Genomic DNA, 25324 nt, shown 5'->3' on the forward strand with positions numbered 1-25324 from the left:
AGGTGGGAGGGGGGTTCATGTTTGGGAACACATGTAAGAATTAAATATTTTAAAATTAAAAAAATAAAAAACCAAAAAAAAAAAAAAAAAAAAGGCTACTTGGAAGCCTTTTAAAGCAGTGAACGGAACATTTGAGTGCATGCCCTGTCCAGAGGGGCTAGCCATTTCTCATTACCAGAAAAATGGAGACAAATCTTCTGATTTTCAGAAAAAATCTCCGATTTTAAAAAGTATAGCAAATAGTTCAATTTTTAAACATTGTGTAGGTCACCTGGCCTTTGGGTCATATCTGGCCTCTAGACTTCCCAGGTGGCTCAGTGGTAGAGAATCCTCTTGCCAAGCAGAAGACCCAGGTTTGATCCCTAGAGAAGGAAATGGCAACCCACTCCAGTATTCTTGCCTGGAAATCCCCCAGACAGAGGAGCCTGGTGGGCTGCAGTTCACGGGGCTGCATGAGTCAGGCATGACTTGGCAACTAAACAACAAGGGTGATGGTTCGTCTTCACTGCCCTACAGCCATGTTGGCTTCTAGAAGGCAGGGCACTAGCTTCAGCTATAAGACAGTCAATCCAGTTTCCCTTCATGCTGATGGCAACATGCAGCAGTGACCTCTTTCTTTATCTATAAAATGTGGGGTGACTAAATCTAAAATTGCTTTCAGTTGTAAAATTCTAGGATTCCAAGCTGTGTGTTAGTGAGATCATCATGAACTTTCAGCTCCGCTGTGGTCTAGAGCTAATAATACAAAAGCACTATAGTATTTCATGATTTTGGCAGGGAGGAAAAACACTAAATAAAAGCTACATTCAATTAGCAATCCTTCACTCATCCTCACAGCAGAGGAGAATAAATGTGCTGCTTCTTTTCCTGGATTCTGGAAACTCCACCACAGAAGAAAATGCAACTCCCCATAAACAGCTACAGTTTATTCCAAGATTTGTTCTTAGATAAATAATCCAAGTTTGTGCAATATTCCTTGGCAAAAACAACCCAAGGTTCTGTACACTGCACTGGTTTATAATTTAAGAGGACGAATTTAATTTTATGACTCAACAGTCACCACTGATAAATAAATGACTCTGGAGCCATTAAAAGGTAGTCAGAGAGTGTGCAATGGTCACATACACATGGGAGGAGGAGGTGGAACTTTTCTGCAAGCTAGGCTACTTGGAAGCTTTTGATAATAAATCTCATTCTGGTTTAGGAAAATAATACCACTTCTCCTCTGAGCAAGCAGATAACATGGTTTTGAATATCATTATAATCAAAGTTTCCCAAAGCTTGTACAACTGTAGCCCTAACCTCTAACTCCCTTCGATCCTTATTTTCAACTCTTTGAAAGACGTGTCTTGGAATTAATTACAATCTTTTGTTTCATGGCTGTTCATGCACCCGGTCCTGCCACCCCTCTTAATTTTTTAGAAAATGTGAAGTTGAGAATTTTACCAAGCAAGAGCATCGTGGGGGCTTCTTCAAGACTCTTTTGTTGTACGTTTTTAAAACCACCAACGTACCCTTTTCCATTTCCTCATGACCCAGATTATTGTGATGACTCCTGGCTGGTGTCCTAATCTATGGCTCTCTTTACACCAATATACCCCATAAAAGAAGTTCAGACCAGCCTTAGCAAGTAAGTTTTTCCAATGTATTATGTAATCTGCTAAAGAACTCTGGGGTGATATGGAGATTCTCTCTCCAAAGACTAAACTCATCAGCCTGGCCTTCAAAGTATTCCCGCAACTCAACCCTCCTGAACTCTCTGCCTTGTCCTGCCTCCACACCTTTCTCACCTCTGACTCTGTGAATGCCACACCTACAAACAGACTGACATCATGGCTACCCTGAGCTGGGGTCTGATAATGATGTGGGGTAACATGCTTAGCACAGTGAGGCACACACAGTTTGGGTTCAGTAATTATCAGCTATCGTCGGTTCTTTTTTTCCCATGACAAACATGAGGTCTTCAGAGACAGAAACTTGATGGCTGACTTGCCAGGGAAAAAAGAGAATGGAGTCTCTGTAACTTTCGGCAGGAAACCAAAACATGGCTGTCTCCAGCTTGTGGCCAGGTTAGCTTGTATCACGATTACTATCCCTGAATAAAAATACAACGCAACGCTCACCTCTCCATCGACATTCTGCAAACCATACTGCTCGCAGATGGAGACCAGCTTCTTTCGGTTTAGGTGACCATCACGAGTGATCCCCAAATCTTCACAAACCTCCTGCAGTTTCTCTTCTATCCAGTCTTGGGGAGCCAAAGACCCACTCTGTGAGGCTTTCAAGTCATCTGGGTTCCAAAATCTTAACTGGCCTAAAATAAAAGCATATATTATATTGTCCCTAAAAGAACTGCACAGAGAGAGCACCTATACTCAAAGAAAAATGTGCTTTTTGAAAATAAATGCTCTAAAAAAGAGATCACCAAGTGTTGATTTGATCCAGAAGTTCAAATGAAGTAGAACCATTGGTTCTTAGGCTGCAATGAAGGCCAACAGGCACTCTTTTGTTCACTGGCAGTTATACCCCTATAAGAAATATTCCGGTGCAGTCATGTCAAGGTTCTAGGTTTGTTCTATTTCAAAGAAAAATGTGCACAGGCTTAGGCTTTGGTGTGACTGAAAGAGAAGGCTGGTTGAGAGCCATTCTAAAGAGCTTTATACATCCTACCTCAACTATAGCTACCGGACTTTATTATCTCTACTCTCTTTCTAGTCTAAGCACTGTTTTACTGAAAAGGAAATAATTTCATGGTAAATATCATTAAGTAATGATAACAGTCTCAAGAGTAGCCTGTTTCTAAATCTTTACACATGACTATTCTAAGCAACCTAACTTAAAAAAATCAATGGTTGCAAGTCATTATCTGTGCATTAAGGAGAGTGGATTCCCTGGTGGCTCAGTGGGTAACAAATCTGCCTGCAATGCACGAGACCTGGGTTTGATCCTTGGCTCAAGAAGATCTCCTGGAGAAGAGAATGGCTGCCCACTCCAGTATTCTAACCTGGAGAATTTCATGAACAGAGGAGCCTGGTGGGCTTCCATGGGGTCGCAAAGAGTCAGACACAATTGAGTGACTAAGCACATATTAAGGATAAGTTCTATTTGAGGATACAAGGATCAGCCTACTTATTTAAAAATAAATACTTTTTCTCTATGAAAAGTTCCCACTTCTAGTTAAGATTTCTACTTTCACATTAGAGATTCTGTCATTACTTAAACATGAGCTAATTATTGGCATGATACTGTGTGTCTCCAAGAAACTTGGAGGTTGAGAAGAGTATTTAGTGCTACCCTTAATATTTATTAAGGACATTAAGCCCATTACTGCTGTGTCTTTACAGGTTGGAGACCTAGAGAATTTGTAATTACACCGAAGTACAGCTAATCCACGGTAGGCTGTGAAGTGGGTAGAGATCTGTCAGCTGAACCACAGTGCCATCTGCTGGTGAGGAGATCACCATGAAACCTGTCGAGGGATGCATTTAATCAGTAAATCATTTAGGATGGTTTATAGATTACTGTGAAAGTCTATGTAAGACAGTAATTAACTCATAAGTGAAATTCCACATCTCAGTTGCCATATCTTGCATGATGTTAAGTCCAATGACTTAAAACTATGAGGTATCAATTGGGAGTGAATTTTTTTGTGGCTGCTGTACTTCAGGTTGCTTCTTAGCTGGCCTCCAGCAGGTAGGGCTATAGGAAGATGGGAAGGGGTTGTGGAGAACGCCCTGTGAATGCAGCCCTTCCCTCCCAGGCCGGCCCGGCACACCCTCAGTTCCTACCTTCTGCTTCATACTCCTCACTGCGCTGCGCCTTCCAGTGCTAGGGGAGGCAAGAGGAGGAGGTTAGTGTGCTTCAGAACCAAGCCTGCTCTTCCAAGACCAGATCACTCTCTGGCTCTGATGTCATCATCTGAGTAAGTCACATGATTCAGGACCCGCTAGCATTTATCCAGGCAGGCTCTCCTCAATCAGCGAGCCAGCAGAGAGCAGGTGAGTAAGAAATACCACGCAGCCTTCTGCAGCATCTCACCAAGGATTTGCCCTGTGAGCTGATGTCACTTATTCAATAGCAAAACCTAGCACAGCCAATAAAATCAGGCCAAAGCCAATATTCAGAATCCACCACCTGAGAAGAGTTTATACACATGCGTTTATGAGTTTGTTCTTCAGTAAATGTTTAGTAAGTGTGAGGTATCATGCTACATCGTTGGAAAACAACCATGAACAGGACAAGCACAGTTCTTCTCTCATGAGGTTTATATGCTGACAAAGTCGGGCAGACAAGAAAACAGAAACAATACTGTAGTGTATTAAGTGCTGTTATGGAGGAGTTCAAGAATGGGTACCTAATTAGGGTATCCATCAGCCTCGGAAGTTCAGGGTAGACTTCCTGAAAGAAGCAAGCTCTGACTGAGACTTGAGGGGTAAGCTGGAGATAGCCAAGTGGAAAGATAGGAGCAGACTGTTTGCTGACCCATGAGACAAGAATGAGACAGGTGTGTTTGTGGCACAATGAGGAGACAGAGGTGCAGCCCCAAACAAGTAGGCTAGAAAGCTCAAGTTAAAATGTACATTATCAGTGAATTACTACATTAAAAACAGTGAAACTGATCTGCACTGGATCATTTTGCCCCTTATCATGCTATGTTCTACTGAGTCTTTTCCAAGTCACAGCATACAGGTGTAGTTTGTATATTGCACAAAAGCACCCAGCCCAGGGCACCCGTCAGAATCAAAATTCAGCCCTCGCTCCATGAGCCAAGCATGGCACAAATCTGCTTCCAACCAGTGGCCGTGAGTAGGTACACAGTGATCTTTGACCTCATCAGCAAGGTTCCTAATTACTCTTGTTAGGAGGTTCTACAACCACCGCAGTCAGGTAACCCTGTTAAGAAAAGTGTATCCCCCTTTTAAAACCTCCTGCTGTCTCAGCAAAGATCCAGCTTTATGAATGAAGAAGCTACCTTTGATAACTGATGCAAAGAGAAGACTCATTGGAAAAGACTCTGATGCTAGGAAAGACTGAAGGCAAAAGGAGAAGGGTGCAGCAGAGAATGAGATGATTAGACAGCATCACCAACTCAATGGACATGAATTTGCGCAAACTCCATAGTGGAGGACAGAGGAACCTGGCGTGCTGCAGTCCCTGAGGTCGCAAAGAGTCAGACACGACTTAGTGACTGAACAGCCTTTGACAACACATAAATAACCAGTCCACTCTCCTTGGTGGCCGAACTGTGCAAGGGGAACTTTTTTCTTAGATTCTTGAAATGAACTCAACAGGGAAACAAACCTAATTAACTCTCATCTCCAGAGCTTGGATCCCTCATGGCAGACAGTGCACAATCTAAAATTCTTCAGTTAAACGTTGATTTCTTTTAGTAACTTGTTCAAGTTGATACGAGTTGAAGTTCCTACAGCTAACCTAGGCACATCTATTTTGTTCCTCTCTTCTTAATTGAAGGATAACCATCTACCAGGATTTCACAGCTCCATATTTCACTCAGAAAGATACTGCATAGAGCACCGATTCAAAGAGCTCACCAAGATTCGCCACACTAACCTGAAACCCCAAACTGACAGTGCTGAGATAAGTTATCCTTGCCATAGAGAGACATTCAAAGGCTATAACTCAAAATATAAAAGCTCACTACAACTCACAGATTACAACTCAAAGTCACTAAAACGGATGATAAGTATAGGGACTGTGGCACAATGTGATTTTTACTTGATTGTGATTACAATTTTATTGGCCCACATTTCCACACCACAAATCTGACGAATGGGTGATGTGTTGGGGATTGGGGAGGGAGCAATGGAGGAAATAGACCTCCATAGATTTTTCTTACACTGTTGTTTCTAGGCAGAATTCAATTGTTTTTATTTGTAAAGTATACATTTTTATGCCTCCTAATAAAAGCATCCTGCCTGTCTATCCCTCCACATTTATTTCCTCAACCAACAGAGCAAATGCTCATATTATTGCAGCACCCAAAATGGTGAAAATTCATCATTCAGCATGTAAGTTGGAAACACCCTAAAATGAAATCCATTCAGTCCACCTGAAAAAAATACAGTAGGTTGCTGTGATCTAAGAACCATCAGTCAAAATAAAACCTATCGAATCACATGCAGGGGATGATTTTTTAACAGCAGAAATGAAATGAGACATGGCAGAATAGGTACCACTGGACAAGCCGCTGCCGGGACAATAGTTGGAAAAATGCAAACACACCCCTTCAAAAAATGCTCTGCAACAATTCCTAACACAACACGGTGTGTGTCTTGCTATAGAAAAATGTATTTCTTCCATTTTCTCACTTCTCAACTCATTAAAAATAGTGAACAATTAATTAGTTCAGAGGAGCAAGAGGCTTCAGTGTACTATTTCCAAAATCTCATGAATCTATGCAACTGGGTGCCTCATCTGATTCCCGCTTCCCTGCCACCCCTCCTCCCCGATTCTCACATCTGACTATTGAGGGTGGGAATCAGACTGTCACCTGGCTCTGAACCCAGGCTTACCTACTGGGTTTGAGCTTGAACACATTTCTTAATCTCTTTTGCCTCAGTTTCTCCATCTATAAAATGGGAATAAAGTAGTACATATTTCACAGAGCTGGGTAAAAATGCCTAGAACTGTGCCTGGCACTAAATAAGTAAACAAAATTTGATATTATTTTTCTTCTCACTACATGTGTTTATGTAGTACATGTTTAATTTATATTTGCCGTTTCTTTTCATTACCATGTTTAAACTTAAAGAATTAATTTGATTTCCCTTGGGAGGTACTGGTTATTTATAAAAATTTGTAAGAAAAATGCCAAGTCTCCAGCAGATATGCAAGGAATACAGACAATTCACATAAGAGGCAACCCAATTAAATATGGGGAAAGGTTCATTTCAGTAGCATTCAGAGATACATAAATTAAAACCAAGCAATCATTTTGTTGCCACTAAATTAGCCAAGTATTTAAGATATGATTCCTATTACCAACGGGTTATGATTTAAAATAGGCCTGTTTGGGAAAGAAAATAAAACAGACCTATTAATGTTATTGGAAACAATACAAATGGATATTACTTTTTAGTAAAGGAAATGACTTTATGTATCAAAAGCCATGAAAATGTTCATGCATTCTGATCCCATATGATTTCTGATGGTAAAAGTATTGAAAACAATTTAAAAACAGTGGGGCATAAAGTATAATAACACATCATAATATAGTCATTATATAAACCATGTTGGAGCATGAAATACATCTGATGAAATGTTAAATGAAAGACCACAACAAAAATGCCATCAACACGAGGCCACTGGAAAAAAAAAAATTCATACAATTAGACAAAGACTGGAAGGAAACAGAGACAATAAATATATATTTAGTTGAGGCGATGTGGGAAACAATTTCATTTCCTTTACTGTTATAAATGTTGTTTATACCATATAAATAGGTACAACTTCACTACTTCTTTTGCCTACCTGCCCTCGGATTCTCACTGAATGAATTCCCTGTGAGCTGGGGGCAGGGGAAAGGGAAACTTCTGCCCCCTGGGTATGTACCACTCTGCTAGTCAGCAAGGTCCTCCTGCACAATGACTTGTGATCAAGAGAACAGGCTCAGTGGGAAGCCCAGGTGCTTCCAGGAGGGTAAAAGCTGCTGGTGCCAATGCCTCCTAAATTTAGCAGAGTGTAGGAAGATCAGGGACACTCATCTGAGACCTGCCTTGGGGGCTATGACTAGAGTCATCCAAAGAAGCACCCTTCAGACAGCCTAACCAATGGCATCAGGTACAGCAATGTAAGTGATTTCATGCAAACTCTTAGGGTGAGTAGTGACAAGGTAAGGAATAACTTATTTTAACATCTCCAGGGATAACTATTTTCCAAGGGTTTCTCTACAGCCCTGTGTAAGAAGCACAGATCCAGCTAAGACCAGCCCTGTTACAAGAGGAAGCAAACTTATCCTAAGGGCTATATTTTCATCCCAAGACCACTTCAACTGGAGATTGAGTTTACCACCCAGATGTTTTGCTATGCTTCCAAGTCTCCCCCATAGGTCTGTTCCTTTAAGGGGAGATAAGCACATCACATAGTAGCTGAATGTTTGTTATTAAATTGCAGTTTCAGGGCGTGAGGGTGGGAGGGAGCAGATCCAATTCATTCACAGCTCATTTATTTTCATTCTCACTGCCTGGAACCAGTAGTTCCAATTAAAAAGCAGGGGGAAAGAAAGGGGAAGGCAGGTTAGAAAGTGGGGGAGAGGGGGGGTTAGATCTCTGGACTACTGGAATACCACCAATAAAAAGAGCCATCCCTCTGGAACCAGGTCCTTTAATTGCTGATGCTTTCCCCAGCAGGAAAGCCTGGCAGGTCGCCTCCAGACACTGGTCTGCCCTGAGTGTTGGAAGGGAGGTAATCATGAACACCTCTGGAAAAGTGGGAGAGGGAGGGGTGGCAATTGCTGGGATGTGTTCTCTACTAATTAATGAAAAAGGATTTTCAACTTCTTTCCTTGAAATCTTATAATAGCCTCTCCCTGGAGAACGAATGGATATTAATAAATTTAAAAAAAAAAATCATCCTGTGGGAGCCCAGCTATTCCTGACTCTGGAGGCAAAATGGTAGCTGGGGGAGACTGCCAGGGTGAAGCTCTGCCGCTGTCTGCAGAGGGGGGCTGACCGCCCCCTCCCATAGGGACATGGAGGCACATGCCTGGGTCTTAGGAAATGTTAGCTCTTGTTAATATTTCAGCAAGAACGATGATGTGGTAAAGGGTTTAGGCTCCAGAGATGGATTCTTCAGTTATGGGCTACGCAAGCCTGGGCCAGTTACTTAATCCCTGCGTGCAGTTTCCCTAGGGTTAAGTGAATAGCGGCACCTACCTCTGAGAGTCTGCTAGTATTTGGAAAGCACTTAAAATAGTGAACGCTACAAATTAAGTGCTAAGTGTCTGTTAAGTAAATAAATGTCATAGTTTTATTCCTATGACCTGGGTGTACAACACTAGGACAAAGGCAGAGGAAAGAAACAGCAGACAGACCAGCATCAGCTTTAAGAACAAACCCAGAAGAGACTGTAGAAATGACAGCTTTGAGCGTGTTAGCTGTGCTGAAGCAATCAATCTTTGATTCAGCATAGGAGCGAGGCCTCCTTGGGGGGCCTCTGCACTCTGAGCAGTGTCCCCACAGCTGACACGGCTCAGCATGTCATGTGTGCTGGCCAACAGCCTCTGTGAGAGTGGACAGAGGGGAGATGGTCAGAAGCTGCCTGGCCCTAAAACAGCTGCTGCAGAAAGCAGCTCTCCCCACCCCCCCCACACACGTAAGCAGACAAAGGGAGTCCTGCACCCACCCTGTGGGCTGCGCAGCTCAGTCACACTGGTCATTGTGGTCAGCTCTCAGGCTGTCTTACAGCTGGACGAGGGTGTCTCGCACATGCGGGCCATACAGGCGGCCCTGCTTTCAGGAATGTTTCTTTTGGAAGGACACCTGCTTTGCTGGACTGCGAAGCAGATGGCCCGAGCCTCTGGGATGCCGGAGCTGCTAGCCCCAAGGCTGGGCCAGCATCTGCAGCCCGTAGGCCTGGCATGGCCCCTGGCCACAATAGCCCAACCTCAGCCCCCAGCAGCCATCTGCTCGAGTGCAGACCTCTGTGCCCCTCAGAATGTACGGCTAATTAAAACGATTATGGTGCACACACGGGGCTATTCTTTCCAGCAAAGGTTGCTGAGCTGAGCTGATCTCAGCAGACTTCAGCAGATTTTTTTTTTTTGGAAAGGGGAAAGTCTTGCAAGCCCAGAGAGAAAAGAAAGGAAATTTATTAAAGGAACAAAGCTCCCCCAACAAACTGAGCCATAGTATCCATTTTACATGAACAGCACACTTAAGTAAGCACAGGAAGTCTCTACACAAAAACAGGATCACTTTAGGAGAATATTTATGATGGAAACCTTAGCACTTTTAAAAGTGTAGCATCTATGGTATGGCCTATTTAACTAACAATTCTAAATATTTATAAAGCCATGCTCTGGCCAGGTACTGGAAGCTAAGTGTGCCCAGCCAGGCTGCTAATATCCCTGCAGGGACACACTTTCGAGAACTTCATCTCTAGCTTTCCAGCATCTGAAGGTGAAGGGGCGAGGAAGGGCGCCCCGACAGCCCCACACTCTGATCTCTTAACCCAGGGACAAGCTGCTCAGTTGCAGGGCTGTCACAACTCGAATGCAAATCAGTCCCTTATCTTTAAAAGCAATTAAAAGCTACAAGTGCGTGCTGGGGATAACAAGAATCAATGTATGATTTTAAAATGCATGCACATTTAGATAAGTCCTGCTGCAATGCCAAACAGCCTGCGGTACTGCCAGTGTGAAGAAATGCTGAATTTAAAGTCTGAGCCTTAAGCCTTTTCTACCAAGTTTGAGGACTGGTTTCAGTTCACTGGATTTTAAAGTCCTTAAAGAGAAAGGATTCTTTCATACATCTGCTTGTGGTTTCCTGCTCATCCGAGTCACTCTCAAATAGTGGATACCCCTTTTCTATTTGAAAAATACTTTCTAATGCTATAGTTGGAAAAATGTTGCTATTATCACTTAAATTAACTTGTTAATTTTTCTTTGAAGTGTTGTTGATTCTGTTTTCTAGTTAGAAAATAAGTATTAGAAATTGTTGACTTGGAAAGAGGTGAGAATGAGGGCTGGATTCCAAAGGAACCTCCTCTGTGATGAAATCAGGAGGACTTATCAGAACAACAAAACCTGAAAATCTGAGACCTGTGTCTATGTTAGAATGAAAGCATCTTATTTGCTTTGAAGGGGTGTCTTTATATCACTTTTATGATCTATATTTACATCTTGAATGAGTGTTTCATCTCTGAGAATAGCCAGATGATCTAATAATACTCAAGAAATATGAAGGAGATCACTGGAATTCCATGAATAAGGAAACCTCTCCTGATAATCTCACATCATTTGATGGGAGCAAATGGCATCAGTAATGAAACTGCTTATTTTATCTAAGACTAGAACAAATAATGTAACAGGCGAGGAACTGAAAAATAGGTTTGACTACAAAAGCTCTTAGCAGAACGTCTCTAAGTTACTAAGAAGATTGCTCCAAAATTAAATATCTGCTCTATACAACACAAATGAATAATTCATGAAGTTCAACTACAAAGTTATGCATATATGAAAATGAACAGAAGGATAATTTAAGTCAGTTTCGCACTTCTTGAAGAAGTTCGATTTTATGGAGGGTAGTAAAATCAGCGTTGGGATTCTTCATTTCTGTTTTTGGTTTTAAACAACCACCACCACTCATCCTCCCACTCCCACAGACCTGACACAAAGGCTTGATTTCATGTCCATTCTCGGCTGAATGAAGCAATTGGCTTTAACTTTTCTCTCAGGTCCTCACTTAAACTGCAAGGTTTTGACTTACACTCCTATTGTCTGCAATTGAAGAAATCATTGTTTAAAGCCTGTGGCTCATGATAAGAATCTTACTAGACCCGATTTATACCCTGTGGAGGAGAACAGTTAACAAGGTGTCCCGTGTTTGGAATGAGGGCAGAAAGCAAAGTGGCCCTGGTCCAACTGTGTTCATTGTCAGCCTTTTCCACTACATCTGAATAATACAGAATAGAACCAAGAAACAGTTTTCTCCCCCACTTCCAGCTACTCTTAGGAGAAAAGTGAATACAAAATTCAAGGGTAGTTCAGTAGCCACCGCATCTGCGCATTTAAGGGGGGTGGGGTGGGTATGTACTCTTGGAATCTAAAAACTCAACTGTTTCTTCACAAAGTAAAGCAAAAACTACCACCACCAAAACCTTCTCATTAATCATACCTTACGTTGGAATCAAGAAAGTGCCCTTTGTTAGTCTGGATTAATTCAGAATAGAATGTCCAACTGAACTGCCTTGAGTGAAAATGATCCTACGAACAAAGAAAAGTCACCATTTTCCTTTCAATACCCTAGAAGAGAGGTCAGACTCCCAAGGGATCTATTTGTCAGATAAACACACTAAATTGAAAGGTGACTGCACATCTCAACCTGATGGTGGAACCTACCATCACTTGTGAACTAGCACGTTTTGCCTTCAGGGTTTCTAAGTGAAATTCTAAAATATCATTTTAGTGCTAAAAAACTGAGCAGGATTACAGCGGTCTTTCCCTATGCAATGGCTTTATGGCCTTGTAAAGTAAACTTGGTAGGGGAGGCATGCTTAACAGTTAGGTTAGGTGTTTTCTGCTTCATCAGGAAAGAATCAAATTGCCTGAATAAAACTAGGGGAGGGTAGGATGGAGATGATTAAAATGTTGACAATTTATGTTGGGGTTTTACCTTATGTGAACTGAAACAAAAGTCAAACACAACCCCAAACACTCATAACAAGGTGTTATAACTCACAGAACTCATGTATTCTATTCAAAGGATGAGGCCAAAATGTGATCCCGTAGTCATAACATGGGTTCTCATCTAAGCCACAACACACAATGGCTGGTGCACCATGAATGGTCGTGGGGGCAATTTGGATCTTCACATGTAACTTATATTAAAAAAATTTACGTGCTGAAAAACGTAAAAAAATTCAGGCTTCCCTGGTAGCTCAGACCTTAAAGAATCTGCTTGCAATGCAAGAGACCCAGGTTCGATCCCTAGGTTGGGAAGATCCCCTGGAGTAGGAAATGGCAACCCACTCCAGTATTCTTGCCTGGAAAATTCCATGGACAGGGGAGCCTGGCAGGCTGCAGTCCACGGGGTTGTAAAGAGTCAGACACGACTGAGTGACTAACACACACACCACAACATCACTCTCGCTTGCCAGCATCTCTGTTTTCTTGGGTGGGAGGAAAATGGTGGAGTTACAGGTAGACATCAGAGAATTGTGGCTACTGAGAATTACCCATAATCTGTTGTACATATGGGAGAAGGCCTTCCAAATAAGGATGCTAAAAGGACACTGTGCGTAACTAGACCAAGAGCCTAGGAATTAAATGTCCACCCTTAGCAACACCCCTACTCTGGAACAACCCTAGAGGGAAACTCTGTGTGTGTGTGTCTGTGTGTGTACTCTGGAACAACCCTAGAGGGAAACCCTGTGTGTGTGTGTGTGTACTCTGGAACAACCCTAGAGGGAAACTCTGTGTGTGTGTGTGTGTGTGTGTGTGTGTGTGTGTTAGCCTAGGAATTAAATGTCCACCCTTAGCAACACCCCTACTCTGGAACAACCCTAGAGGGAAACTGTGTGTGTGTGTACTCTGGAACAACCCTAGAGGGAAACTGTGTGTGTGTATGTGTATGTGTGTGTGTGTGTACTCTGGAACAACCCTAGAGGGAAACTGTGTGTGTGTGTGTGTGTGTGTGTGTGTGTGTGTGTGTGTGTGTACTCTGGAACAACCCTAGAGGGAAACTCTGTGTGTGTGTGTGTGTGTGTGTGTGTGTGTGTGTTAGCTGCTCAGCTCCCATGTCCATGGAATTCTCCAGGCAAGAATACTGGAGTGGGTTGCCATTTCCTTCTCCAGAGGATCTTCCCAACCCAAGGACTGAACCCAGGTCTGCTGCACTGCAGGCAGATTCTTTACCATCTGAGCCACCAGGGAAACTGGGTAGGGATTATTGTTTATCCCTTCAGATGACTGCTAACATATCTCTACAGGATGAGTTCCTAGAAGGAAATAAGCTACCCTGAGGCTAGCATTTAGAGGTGACTTGTGACACCACAGCTTTATTGACTATGACAAAGCCTTTGACTGTGTGGATCACAATAAACTGTGGAAAATTCTGAAAGAGATGGAAATACAGACCACCTGACCTGCCTCTTGAGAAACATATATGCAGGTCAGGAAGCAACAGTTAGAACTGGACATGGAACAGACTGGTTCCAAATAGGAAAAGGAGTACGTCAAGGCTGTATATTGTCACCCTGCTTATTTAACTTTTATGCAGAGTACACCATGAGAAACGCTGGGCTGGAAGAAGCACAAGCTGGAATCAAGATTGCCGGGAGAAATATCAATAACCTCAGATATGCAGATGACAGCACCCTATGGCAGAAAGCAAAGAGCAACTAAAAAGCCTCTTGATGAAAGTGAAAGAGGAGAGTGAAAAAGTTGGCTTAAAGCTCAACATACATATAGTTTTTCTAGTAGTCATGCATGGATTGGAGGGTTGGACTAGAGGAGAATGGGACAACAGAGGATGAGATGGGACTCAATGGACATGAGTTTGGGTAAACTCCGGGAGTTGGTGATGGACAGGGAGGCCTGGTATGCTGCAGTCTATGTGGTCGCAAATAGTTGGACACGACTGAGCGACTGAACTGAACCGTGACACCATTCCATTCTACTGCCCACCTCTCCAAACTCCTTAAATAAAGAGGATTATTACTTGATTCATCCTAGAGCCGAAAACTATTCTCCTGTTGGGTAATAACAGCCAGACTTCCTCATTATTGAACTTCTGATAACAGGTTCAGGTCCTGTGGTCTTCATCAAAAAAAAAAAAAAGAAAAGAAAAAACTCTCAAATCACTTTAGAAGAAAAAATGAGGCTTGTCTGAGGACAGGAAAAACTTCAGTCTATGGGCAAGCCAGGAACCCCTGAGCCAGGGCCCAGGAGTCAAAGAAACCTAGAACCAAACCAAGCAGACTTGTCTGGAGCTTCCCATCTGACTGCTCCTCATGAAATAGTCATGGTGCAGGAGACCCAGCCCGCTCCTGCCTTTAATACTGCAAAGCCACATGGAAATATGAGTCCCTGATAACAAACATACCCAAGGAAGAAATTCTTAACACCCAAGAGCAGGAGACAAAAGGGCCAGAGGCAACCAAGAGGAAGAAAAAAGAAAAAGAACTCCTGACAGAATGGCTATCATCAAAAAATCCCCCAACAATAAATGCTGGAGAGGGTGTGGAGAGAAGGTAACCCCCCTAACACTGTTGGTGGGAATGTAAATTGGTACAGCCACGATGGAGAACCGTATGGAAGTTCCTTAAAAAACTGAAAATAGAGCTACCATATGACCCTGCAATTCCAACCCTGGGCATATATTTGGAGAAAAACATCCGAAAAGAAACATGCACCCCAGTGTTCACTGCAGCACCGTTTACAAAAGCCAAGACACAGAAGTGACCTAAATGTCCATCGACAGAGGAAAGGATGAAGATGCGGTGCACATATACAATGAAACACTCCTCAGCCATTAAAGAGTGAAATAAGGCCATCCGCAGCAATATGGGTGGACCTGGACAGTGTCACACTGAGTGAAGTAAGTCAGACAGAGAAGGAGCACTGTCCTGTGACATCCCTTATGGGTGGAACCTAAAAAGAGACGATACAAATGAACTTACAAAACGGAAAGCGACTCACAGACTTAGAAAACCAACTCATGGGTGCCAGGGGGAAGGGACAGTTAGGGACTTTGGGAAGGACATGTACACACTGCTGTGTTTAGAATGGGTAACCAGTGGGGGACCTAGTGCATAGTACACGGGACTCTGCTCAATTGTATGTGCCAGCCTGGATGGCAGCGGGGTTTAGGGGAGAATGGATATGTGTATGTGTATGGCTGAGTCCCTTCACTGTCCACCTAAAACTACACTGGTAACTACATTGTTAATCAGCTAGACCTCAATACAAAATTAGTTTAGTTTGGAAAGAAGTGATTTGGTAGCTTGAGATGCAATAAAACCCATTTATTCATGCAGAAATCTGCAATCAGGCTGTTTGTATAAACAAAAGATAAAGACCTCCTGACAGACACTGAACTTGTAAGTTAAGAATAAATCAATCCCACAGTTCATTGAGAACACTGCCCTCCCCATCTTCCCCACCTGAGGGCCACTCTACAATAGGGATGATGCCCCAGTACTCCAAGGAGTGCTACATAGCTTCTGTAGAAGAGACAAGGGTGTCTAGAGCAAGCCAGTGCTGCCCAGAGCATGAACTGAGTTGACCAACAGAGTGGCGTTCGATTGCTGAAATGACTACAGAAACTGGCCAGGAAACCAGAGTGCCACCTTGACACCAGATGCAATTAAGACCAGTGGTGACGAGACTAGGTTGCAGATCGTCCGGAGCCAAGGCTGCTGCATGGAGCAGAGGCCGGCCCGCCTTACTGCCAACAGGAACATAAAAGCCTCACGCATCATGCTGTGAATGTGATGAATCGATCTGAAAACCAACAGGCTCCATTCAGTTCACAAAACACTTCATTTTTAGACAAGAAAGCAGCTGGATGAACTTTGAGTCCACTTTTAGCGATAAACAAAGAGGGAGGTAAAAACGTGTTATCTGATTTGCTACAGGTTTTCTGGTTGGGCTATAACAGACTCTCGAAGTCAAGTCAGTAGAGTCCTTGGGGAGAACAGACAGAGACAAATGATGTTCTCCAGCCCTCTATTTGCTGCTCTTTGATGGTGGCTTGTTAACACCAAAGCTTCTATATAGTGTCAAAAGGTCACACCTAAGAGGTTTCTAGAGGAGTTAGGGAAGCTGAAGTTTATCAGGGGTGAAATGATTCTCCCAATATACCCTCGTACTAAGTATAAGCAGCAAGATTTTGCCCAGACTCTGGCCTCAACCCCTAACTTTATTTACACATAAAGCCAAAGTCGTACTTTTTAAACAGTAAATCTCACTGGAAATCAGTAGATGAAATTAAATAAAGACACAAGAAATATCCTACCAGCAACAAAATCAGTTCTCCCCAAGAACTTTCTGGGTCTCCCCAGGTGGTAATTAGAAACTGGCCTCACACACGAAAAAGTAACCATTTAATTTCTTAGCACCAAATAACAGTATCTCAGTACTGAAAACAGTTGGAGAAAGGAGGTACTAGACTTAAAAGTGTTTTCCAGATAAGAAAATCTTCCCCCATCAAGTATGGAACCCTATTTTAATCAATTATTTTTTTCACATAGAAATGTCTCAGATGCATTCCACACTAGTTAGGGCTATGAAGCAGGTTTCACGCTGTAACTTTGATGCCCTTCCTGACAGCGAAATAAACGGCACACACACTGCAGTAACTGAAGTATGCAAATTACTTGCTCACCTGAAGTAGTAAATGGAACACTTGTGAGTGAGAGTCTATGTGTTTTACTGTGGAAAGGGCCCTATCTAAATTCTCAAAGCGACCCAAGAAAGGGTCTGAAACCTACTGAACCAAGATGGGCAGAGGTCTCTGCCCCAGACCCATGGGCCCCTAGTGCTGTGATCTTTTAGCAGCATCCTTGTTGCTTCTCATAGGCTTTCTATTTTTAGCCATCACCTCTCACCCACACTATTCACACCACTTTTGTGGCTTCTATCTATCTTACCCCCTTTAGCTGCTTTTCTTCCTCTCTTCTCCCTCGCATTTCTGCCACTGCTCCTTCACTTCTATTGTGAGGACAGGTATCACTTGATTCTAGAAAGCAGTGCGAGCCTCTTCTCGTCAGCAGACCAATCACGTGTCTTCTAAACTGCAGCACTTGTGGTTGGTCTCATTTCTGCTCAATACTGGGATTCTCTCTGGTTACCTTTGGGTTTGCAGGTATTCTAGAAAGTTGAAGATGAGGTATCTGCTTGCAGGGGACATTATTGGAGCAAGCTTCTCATGGATATATCAGCAAGCTGAACATGAAAGTTAATGGCAACAAACACTCCCTGCTTAAACTATGATCTACAGATGACTTTAAGGAGGTTGAGGCTCTTTGTCTCTATTCCAGCGTATATGAGCATCTGAAATATCTGCATCCCCTGACTAAGCTGGGATTTGCAAGGAATATTTAGAGCTTGCTCAGCATGGCACTTTCAATCATGTTCTATAAATGGGACACTGGTAAATGAGCCATAAAGAAAAAAAAAAAAAGAAAATGCTATTGCTTCTTCCTTATTGGTGGAGTATAGCAAAACGTAAAATGAAAAGAGGGAGATGAGGGAAGCAGGGGGCTATCTGATTGCTGGGGAGTCAGATGCGCCTGGGGGCGACAGAACTGGTAAGAATCCTGGCAATTGCTGAGCCCTGTGACAAGGACAAAGTTGCAAAGCTGCTTTGCTGCTGCTGCTAAGTCGCTCAGTCATGTCCGACTCTTTGCGTCCCCATGGACTGCAGCCTACCAGGCTCCTCTGTCCATGGGATTTTCCAGGCAAGAGTACTGGAGTGGGTTGCCATTGCCTTCTCCTGCAAAGCTGCTTTACCCCACCACAAAAGATAAGATGCTGGCTCCTGAAATGCCTGGAAACTGCTTTCACTTCTTACCTCTCACTGCAGCTGTTTTATAGTTTGCGGGGAGGGAGCTGATTAGCTTTTTACATAACTAAAAATGACAGTGCCGTGGAGGAGAGAGATATTCCCAAGAGGAGCTAGAAGTGGCAGACCTCAGACAATATAAAAATAACGGAATTAAAAACTATATACAGAAAACACGCACAGAAACATCAGCTCTTCAAAAGCTGAAACAGAGATGAAACATATAAACAATAGAAAAAGCAGTCATAGATATCCAAAAGGCAAGTAATAAGATTAGCATGTAGTTGAAAAAAAAAACTGGCTGAGAAAAGCCATAGGCCCCTCAGTCCTCCTGTGTTTGCGCCACAAGGGTGTGGGTGCCCACAAGTCTCCACACCTGTGGTCCAGGTGGATGTGTCTGTCCAATCTCTTACCTCGCTGCGCTCACTGGCTGGGATGTGTGAAGGCTGTGCTTCTTCATCAAGTGGCTCAATGACGGTCACCTCTGCAAATTCCTCCACGGATTCTTGAAATTCAGGTAAAGATCTGCGTCCATAACGCTTCCCACCTCTAACATATTTGGGCTGAGCTTCGAGAGTGCAGTCTGCGCAAGGAGACAAGAGTTGAGGCCACATTACAAGACAATCTCAGTCCCTATTTGACAACTCCCAGCCTTCGGACACAGCCTCTTATATACCAGCCCCAAAATAAACCACCACCATTTGCCAGTTGCAGTGGATGTGGGCGTCCACGAGCCAGCAGGTCAGATGCATAGCACAGCTTCTAATTCCAAATGATTTATAGTGTGCCCCAAGTAGATCTCAGCATATGGTGGGAGAGATGCAGAGCCCACAGTGAGAAATTTGCTTAAAATTATGGAATTAGGATCAGGACAAAGCAACCAGTCACATTTGTTCTTCTGTTTATCACCTCTGTTTACAGACACAGGGGAAGGTAGAGGGAGGGATCATACCACCAAAGAGACACGTTGGAAAATGAGGATAAAATGAACACTCTATCAGCGCTGTAAAGGCAGCATTCATACCAATTAGTCTGGAACACACCCCTCTTGTACCTCAGTGACTCCTTTGTTAACCATCCCACTTTCTGATCCATCAGATAAGCAAGATGAGAGAACAAAGAAATTGACACAGTGCATCCTAATCAGTTAATGACAGCTCATTGCTTACACGAAACTTGGCATCAAAATCTCATTATAAAATTAAAAGCTGTGGAATAAAACAGCAACTGCAAAACTGCATTAAGAAAATTATATATTTTTTTCTCTTCATGAGCTTTGTGTATTGCAAAATAAATAAGAATGTGCATATAAGGGGAGAGTCATCTCCTGAGCTTGAAGAAGGGCTTCAGCATTCTGCAGAACATGTCTCAGGTTCAGCCTTCACCATCATCATCACCTTCACCACCACCACCACCTTCACCACCACCACCACCACCACCACCACCACACACTACTCTTCCTCTACAAGGGTAGCTTTAAAGCAATAATACTTCACTCATTACGAATGTCAAATTAGAGACAGACTTTTTTTTTTTTAGCATCTTGAACAGAATTTGGAGAATAAAATATTCCATTAAATATAAGACTGGCAATACTTTGATTTCAGTTCTTATCACCCATATAGACATACTGTCTCTCTGGAGAACATATGTGTTCTGTTTGCAGATGACAGTCTTAACAAGGTATGTCTGAACTCAGACATGTGGATTTTTAGTTAAGGGCTGTATACATATCAACAAAACTAGGGTAGACGATTAGATAAGAACTAAGAAAATAAAACCCTACTGCTTAACACGTAAATGTTAAGGGGTAGCCGTTACTTTGAAGCTTCCCTGGGAGGACTGGTGATTCTATGTGACTAACTCTGTCCTCACTCCCCCAGGCCCTTTTCCTGGGATAAGCTCTGATTTCACAAATGTGCTCAGAAACATCCTGAAAATGCTCAGCAAAGCTCAGAGTGAAGTATTTATGCTTGCTCTATAAATTCTAGCGATATTTATATCTAGCTTTTTCAAAGTCCCAGCCAAGCCACTTTATCAGGCCGAATGATTCTCTTACAGAAAGTGTTCAAGCATACAAAATTTATACGGAAAGGCACATGCATATTGGAAGGTACCTTTTATCAGAAGAGAGTGTGTCAGCTTGTGAGCATTCAGGAGCGGCCCAGACACCCGAGCTGCTTGTTGGCAGCTGACACCCACAGATGCTAGTCAGATAAGAGGCAATGTAGAACCATCCTTAATTTATTACATATTCTTAAATTTTAGTGGAGGACAACAAGATACACCATTTAGTGATGACGGGGGCTTAGAAAAAATTAAAGGGAAAATGTAAAACATCAGAAAATAGAACATGGGACTTCCCCACTGTGAGAAGATGGTCACAGTCTGGGGAAGGAAGTGACAAAGGAACTCTTAATATATGCTGTACTTTTTCAGACGAAAAAAGGCAGTGGGACAAAGCCACTGTTTCAAACAAAAAAACAAAACCCCCCAAAATCCCACTGTGATTTAATCTAAAACCAATCTGTCGATAAAATGGTGCCCTAGTTAGTGAAAGTGTTAGTCGCTCAGTCGTGTATGACTCTTTGCAACCCCGTGGACTGTATGCTGCCAGGCTCCTCTGTCCATGGGATTCTCCAGGCAAGAATACTGGGGTGGGTTGCCATTCCCTTTGCCAGGGGGATTTTCCTGACCCAGGGATTGAACCCGGGTCTCCTGCATTACAGGCAGATTCTTTACCATCTGAGTCACCAGTCACCAGGGAAGCCCTAGTTATTTACCACTAAATATCTCATGCTGTGTAGGGAGCAGTGGTAGATTTGAAACAGTTTTTTTCCCTACACAATGAAAGGTAATATGTAGATTGTGAAACACTAGGATCCTTTGGTGTTTTATTTATATACGTACTTATTTTTGCATTGCCAGAAACTTTCATTTTTAAGTTAATTTTATTTTAATTATAAAAACAAATTCTGAGTAAACTCTAAGTTAATATCTTTCACAGACTGTACATACATCACAAAGTCAATTTCTAGAGAGATCTATTAAAATATAAAATCTTTTAGGAATAAAGATATTAACACAGCAAAGGAAAAATGAAGTATTAAAGTTTCCTCATAAGAAATTTCACAGATCATGCAATAAAGTATCAGACTAATCACATCAATTAAAAATAGTTACATTTTAGACTTACATACTCACATATCCTTTTTCTGTTTAGAGCATCAACCTCATTGTATTTACAAAACAAGAAAGGGAAGAAAGACATTAAATGTAAGGAGGTCTAAAGAGAACATTCATGGCCAACAGTCATTGCTGTGTTAAGGGTTTGAAAACTCCAACATTCTCCTTATTCATTTCAAGCAGGGCTTTACAAGTGTTCAGCAGCAGTCCACCAAATAGAAGGCCTTAGTGGGGGTTTCAAGACATTCTTGCTCACTGAAACTAAAGAACACCTTGCCCCTTCCTTACCTCGCCCAAGAAAGCCTTGCCAAACCACAGCCCTGGGGCAAAGTTTCTTTGCTTTAGGAGCACATCTAAATGTACTGTACATAATCTTTTCTGTGTCAGATAATACATGGTTATTTAACCTATTAAGAAATGAAATTATGTACATATAGCTTCCTTTAACCTAAGTGTAAGTAACTGCTTCAATCATGAGCTTTAAGGAGGGACATGAAGTATCAGTGGTGGGGGGTGGAGGGGGGGGTGGGGGGCAGCGGCAGGGGGGGAGGGGGGAAATAAAGGACTGCTTTTACTTTTAGTCTTTCAGTTCCTTGAATGTATATTTATGATTCTACCTGGGGTGTCAAGCTTGTGAGCCGTTTTCCCTTCTTTCCTATTTTCCATTTCCCCTATTTGGCATCACTACATGAAAGTACAAGTGAACTCTGAAGGAAAGCAGACAAGCCCACATTGCCTAGAGGAGTCTTGGACTCCACTCTCGTGGAGAGCTCAGGATGAGATGTAACAAGAAGAGAAACTCCAGAGCTGTGACAATGTTCACTTTCCAGGATCAGCATGAACCACAGTGCACACATTTAAAGTGACCAGAAGATCTTGTACTCACACTAAAAGAAAAACTGAAATACAAAGTTAATGAGAATGACCACTTGGAACAGGCTAGCTGCAGGCAGGGAAAACAACCAACAGCCACCCACCCCCTCTCCCTTCTCCCTCTAACTGAGCAGGGCAATGTACACTCTGTGCTGTCTCCCAGAACTGCCCCAGGCACCTGCGTGATGCGAATGGCCACTTGGAACACTCAGTTCTTGCAATGGCCAAAGACAAAGCAACGAGGACCCAAGAGGAAGCTGAAATGGTTACCCCAAAGCCTAAACACTATTTATTCCATTAATACTTTTCATGAAAAACACAAGCTTAGAACCTGGGATGCGGTGCCATCCATAGTACATACATGGGAAGTTAAAGGAGAGTTTCAGAGACGCACTCCAGTATTAAATACCAGACACCAGCCACGGTAGAGCATTCTGTTGTAGTTGTTGAGGGATCAGTTCCGTTCAGTGGCTCAGTCATGTCCAACTCTTTCCGACCCCATGAATTGCAGCACACCAGGCCTCCCTGTCCTCACCAACTCCCCGAGTTCACCCAAACTCATGTGCATTGAGTCAGTGACGCCATCTAGCCAATCTCATCCTCTGTTGTCCCCTTCTCCTCCTATGCCCAATCCCTCCCAGTATTAGGGTCTTTTCCAATGAGTCAGCTCTTTGCATCAGGTGGTCAAAGTACTGGAATTTCAGCCTCAACATCAGTCCTTCCAATGAACACCCAGGACTGGTCTCCTTTAGGATGGATTGGTTGGATCTCCTTGCAGTCCAAGGGACTCTCAAGAGTCTTCTCCAACACCACAGTTCAAAAGCATCAGTTCTTCAGTGCTCAGCTTTCTTCACAGTCCAACTCTCACATCTATACATGACCACTGGAAAACCATAGCCTTGACTAGACGGACGTTTGTTGGCAAAGTAATATCTCTGCTTTTGAATATGCTATCTAGGTTGGTCATAACTTTCCTTCCAAGGAGTAAGTGTCTTCTAAAAAATGTCATGGCTGCAATCACCATCTGCAGTGATTTTGGAGCCCCAAAAAAGAAAGTCTGACACTGTTTCCACTGTTTCCCCATCTATTTGCCATGAAGTGATAGGACCAGATGCCATGATCTTCGTTTTCTGAATGTTGAGCTTTAAGCCAACTTTTTCACTCTCCTCTTTCACTTTCATCAAGAGGCTTTTTAGTTCCTCTTACTTTCTGCCATAAGGGTGGGGTCATCTGCATATCTGAGGTTATCGTTGAGGGATAAGATGGCTATTTTATCACTTTTTGATTCAAACTTCCCTTTGCCCTGAAATGATCTGAGGATATTTCCAGGATGAAGAAGAAAGCTACACCTTTGTGGTGCTGATCTCGGAATTGCTCCTGCAATCCGTGGCTTCCTGCCTCCTTAACCTAGGAATTCATTCCCAGAGACCCCACCCCTTCTAATGGACCTGGGGACAGGGGGATCGTCTGAGACCCTCTAGACTATATTTTGGCTGACCTCACGGGATTCCTGAAACTCTTTTGAAAATTAAGCAGGTGTAAACCTCAGGACAAGCCTCCCCCTCCTACCCCACTCCACAAAGCTTCCCAGGAAAAGGCAGTTGCGCAGCAAATGAGCACCCCCACCCCCACTGTGCATCCCACTTCCTCGCCCACTCTGACACACTGCTGCATAGGGATCACACAGTCAGAGAGCAAGTGCATACCTGATACTAAATAAGAGAAAAGGAAAGAGAAGAAGCAAAGTGGAGAACAGCCCAGAGAGAGGACGACACAGAGACAGAAAGAGAACCAACAGCAAAGGAAGCGGGTGAGGAACAGAAGCAGGGCAGAGAGCAAGAGGCCGACGGAGGGCTGGGAGAGGAGAAGCAGGAAGAACTGATGGGTTGGGGTCCAACCAGCAGAGGAAGAATGAGTGAGAGGAGAGCGGGAGAGGTGGGAAAAGAAAAGGGATGGAGAGGGAGATGTTCCAAGGAAGGGAGAGGGGGGAAAAAAGGCATCTGGAAAGCCTTGGGACATTATATCCATTCCTCCTGCCTCCCAGTGCAACCCCACCTCTGCGGAGACCATCTGCAGGCAGGGTCCTCACCCCCATTTTTGTGTCCACACAGCCCTTTCCAAGGCAGCTGCTTCCTGAACCCTGGCACCCCACTCCCCAATCCCGCCTCTCTTCCGGCATCTTCACACAAAATGCAGGTGCCAATTGGAGCTTTAGTGTCCCCTCCCCGGATGCAAACCTGGAGAAGGAAATGGCAACCCACTCCAGTCTTTTTGCTTGGGAAATCCCATGGACAGAGGAGACTGGCAGGCTATAGTCCACGGGGTTGTAAAGAGTCAGACATGACTTAGCAACTAAACAGCTGAATGCAAAGACAGTATTTTAGTTGCAGTCTCCACAAGTTCTTAACAGTTCAGTCTCCACAAGTTCCACTCAGTTCTTGGCAATCTGAGTGATGCTTCCTGCTCAAACACAGGGGCTTCTGGGCACAAAATGGGGTGGCTGTGATTAGCTTTGTCTGGAAGGGAAATGTCAAGGGGAAGGTTAGCACTCTCCCCAAGGGTAATGAGGATGGTGGATAGGTGTGGTCTAACAATCCCCAGGGGTGACTGGTCTGATCAGATGATCTATCTAAGCCCTAAAGCAGGTGAAGATCTGTCAATAGGGAAAACTCTTTGAGTTGAAAATGATGATGAGATTGTTCACCAACCTTCTCCTGGGAGGCTCGGCCTGCTAATTCCTGTTAGAAGGCCCTGCTTCTTGAGCCATTTGGGGGAAGAAGCCAGAGATTCACAGATCATCTAACTGAATCCTCCCCATTGTTCAAGGCTCAGCTCAAAACTGACTTCTTTCAAACCTGGTACAACTTTTATGGGACCATTTTTCTCCTGTGAATTCAGTACAACCCATATATTGATTGTTCCATGCTTAATACTGACTGTGGTCATATTTTTCTATAAACATTTTACTTGTTAGATTTACCTTTCCAGGGCAGCAGTGCTGCATGGAAAGAGACCATGGG

General features: G+C 43.2%; 1 protein-coding gene across 6 annotated transcripts in view; it reads right to left on the reverse strand.

Annotated features, from left to right (window-relative positions):
- NIN (ninein) overlaps window positions 1-25324 on the reverse strand; it is a 103695-nt gene that overhangs the window by 49749 nt on the left and 28622 nt on the right. For 4 of the 6 annotated variants that reach the window (XM_027971733.3, XM_012181333.5, XM_027971735.3 and 1 more), the window contains exons 5-7: window positions 18659-18828; window positions 3789-3828; window positions 2124-2314 (exon numbers count right to left, since the gene is read on the reverse strand). In XM_027971733.3, coding sequence (XP_027827534.2) covers window positions 2124-2314; window positions 3789-3828; window positions 18659-18828 — 401 coding nt within the window. Of the gene's footprint in view, window positions 1-2123; window positions 2315-3788; window positions 3829-18658; window positions 18829-20362; window positions 20453-25324 lie in introns of all 6 variants that reach the window. The other 2 variants (XM_042252313.2, XM_060419150.1) reach the window with 1 other exon arrangement.

Source organism: Ovis aries, chromosome 7 (assembly GCF_016772045.2).
Source record: "Ovis aries strain OAR_USU_Benz2616 breed Rambouillet chromosome 7, ARS-UI_Ramb_v3.0, whole genome shotgun sequence".
Taxonomy (NCBI): Eukaryota; Metazoa; Chordata; class Mammalia; order Artiodactyla; family Bovidae; genus Ovis; species Ovis aries.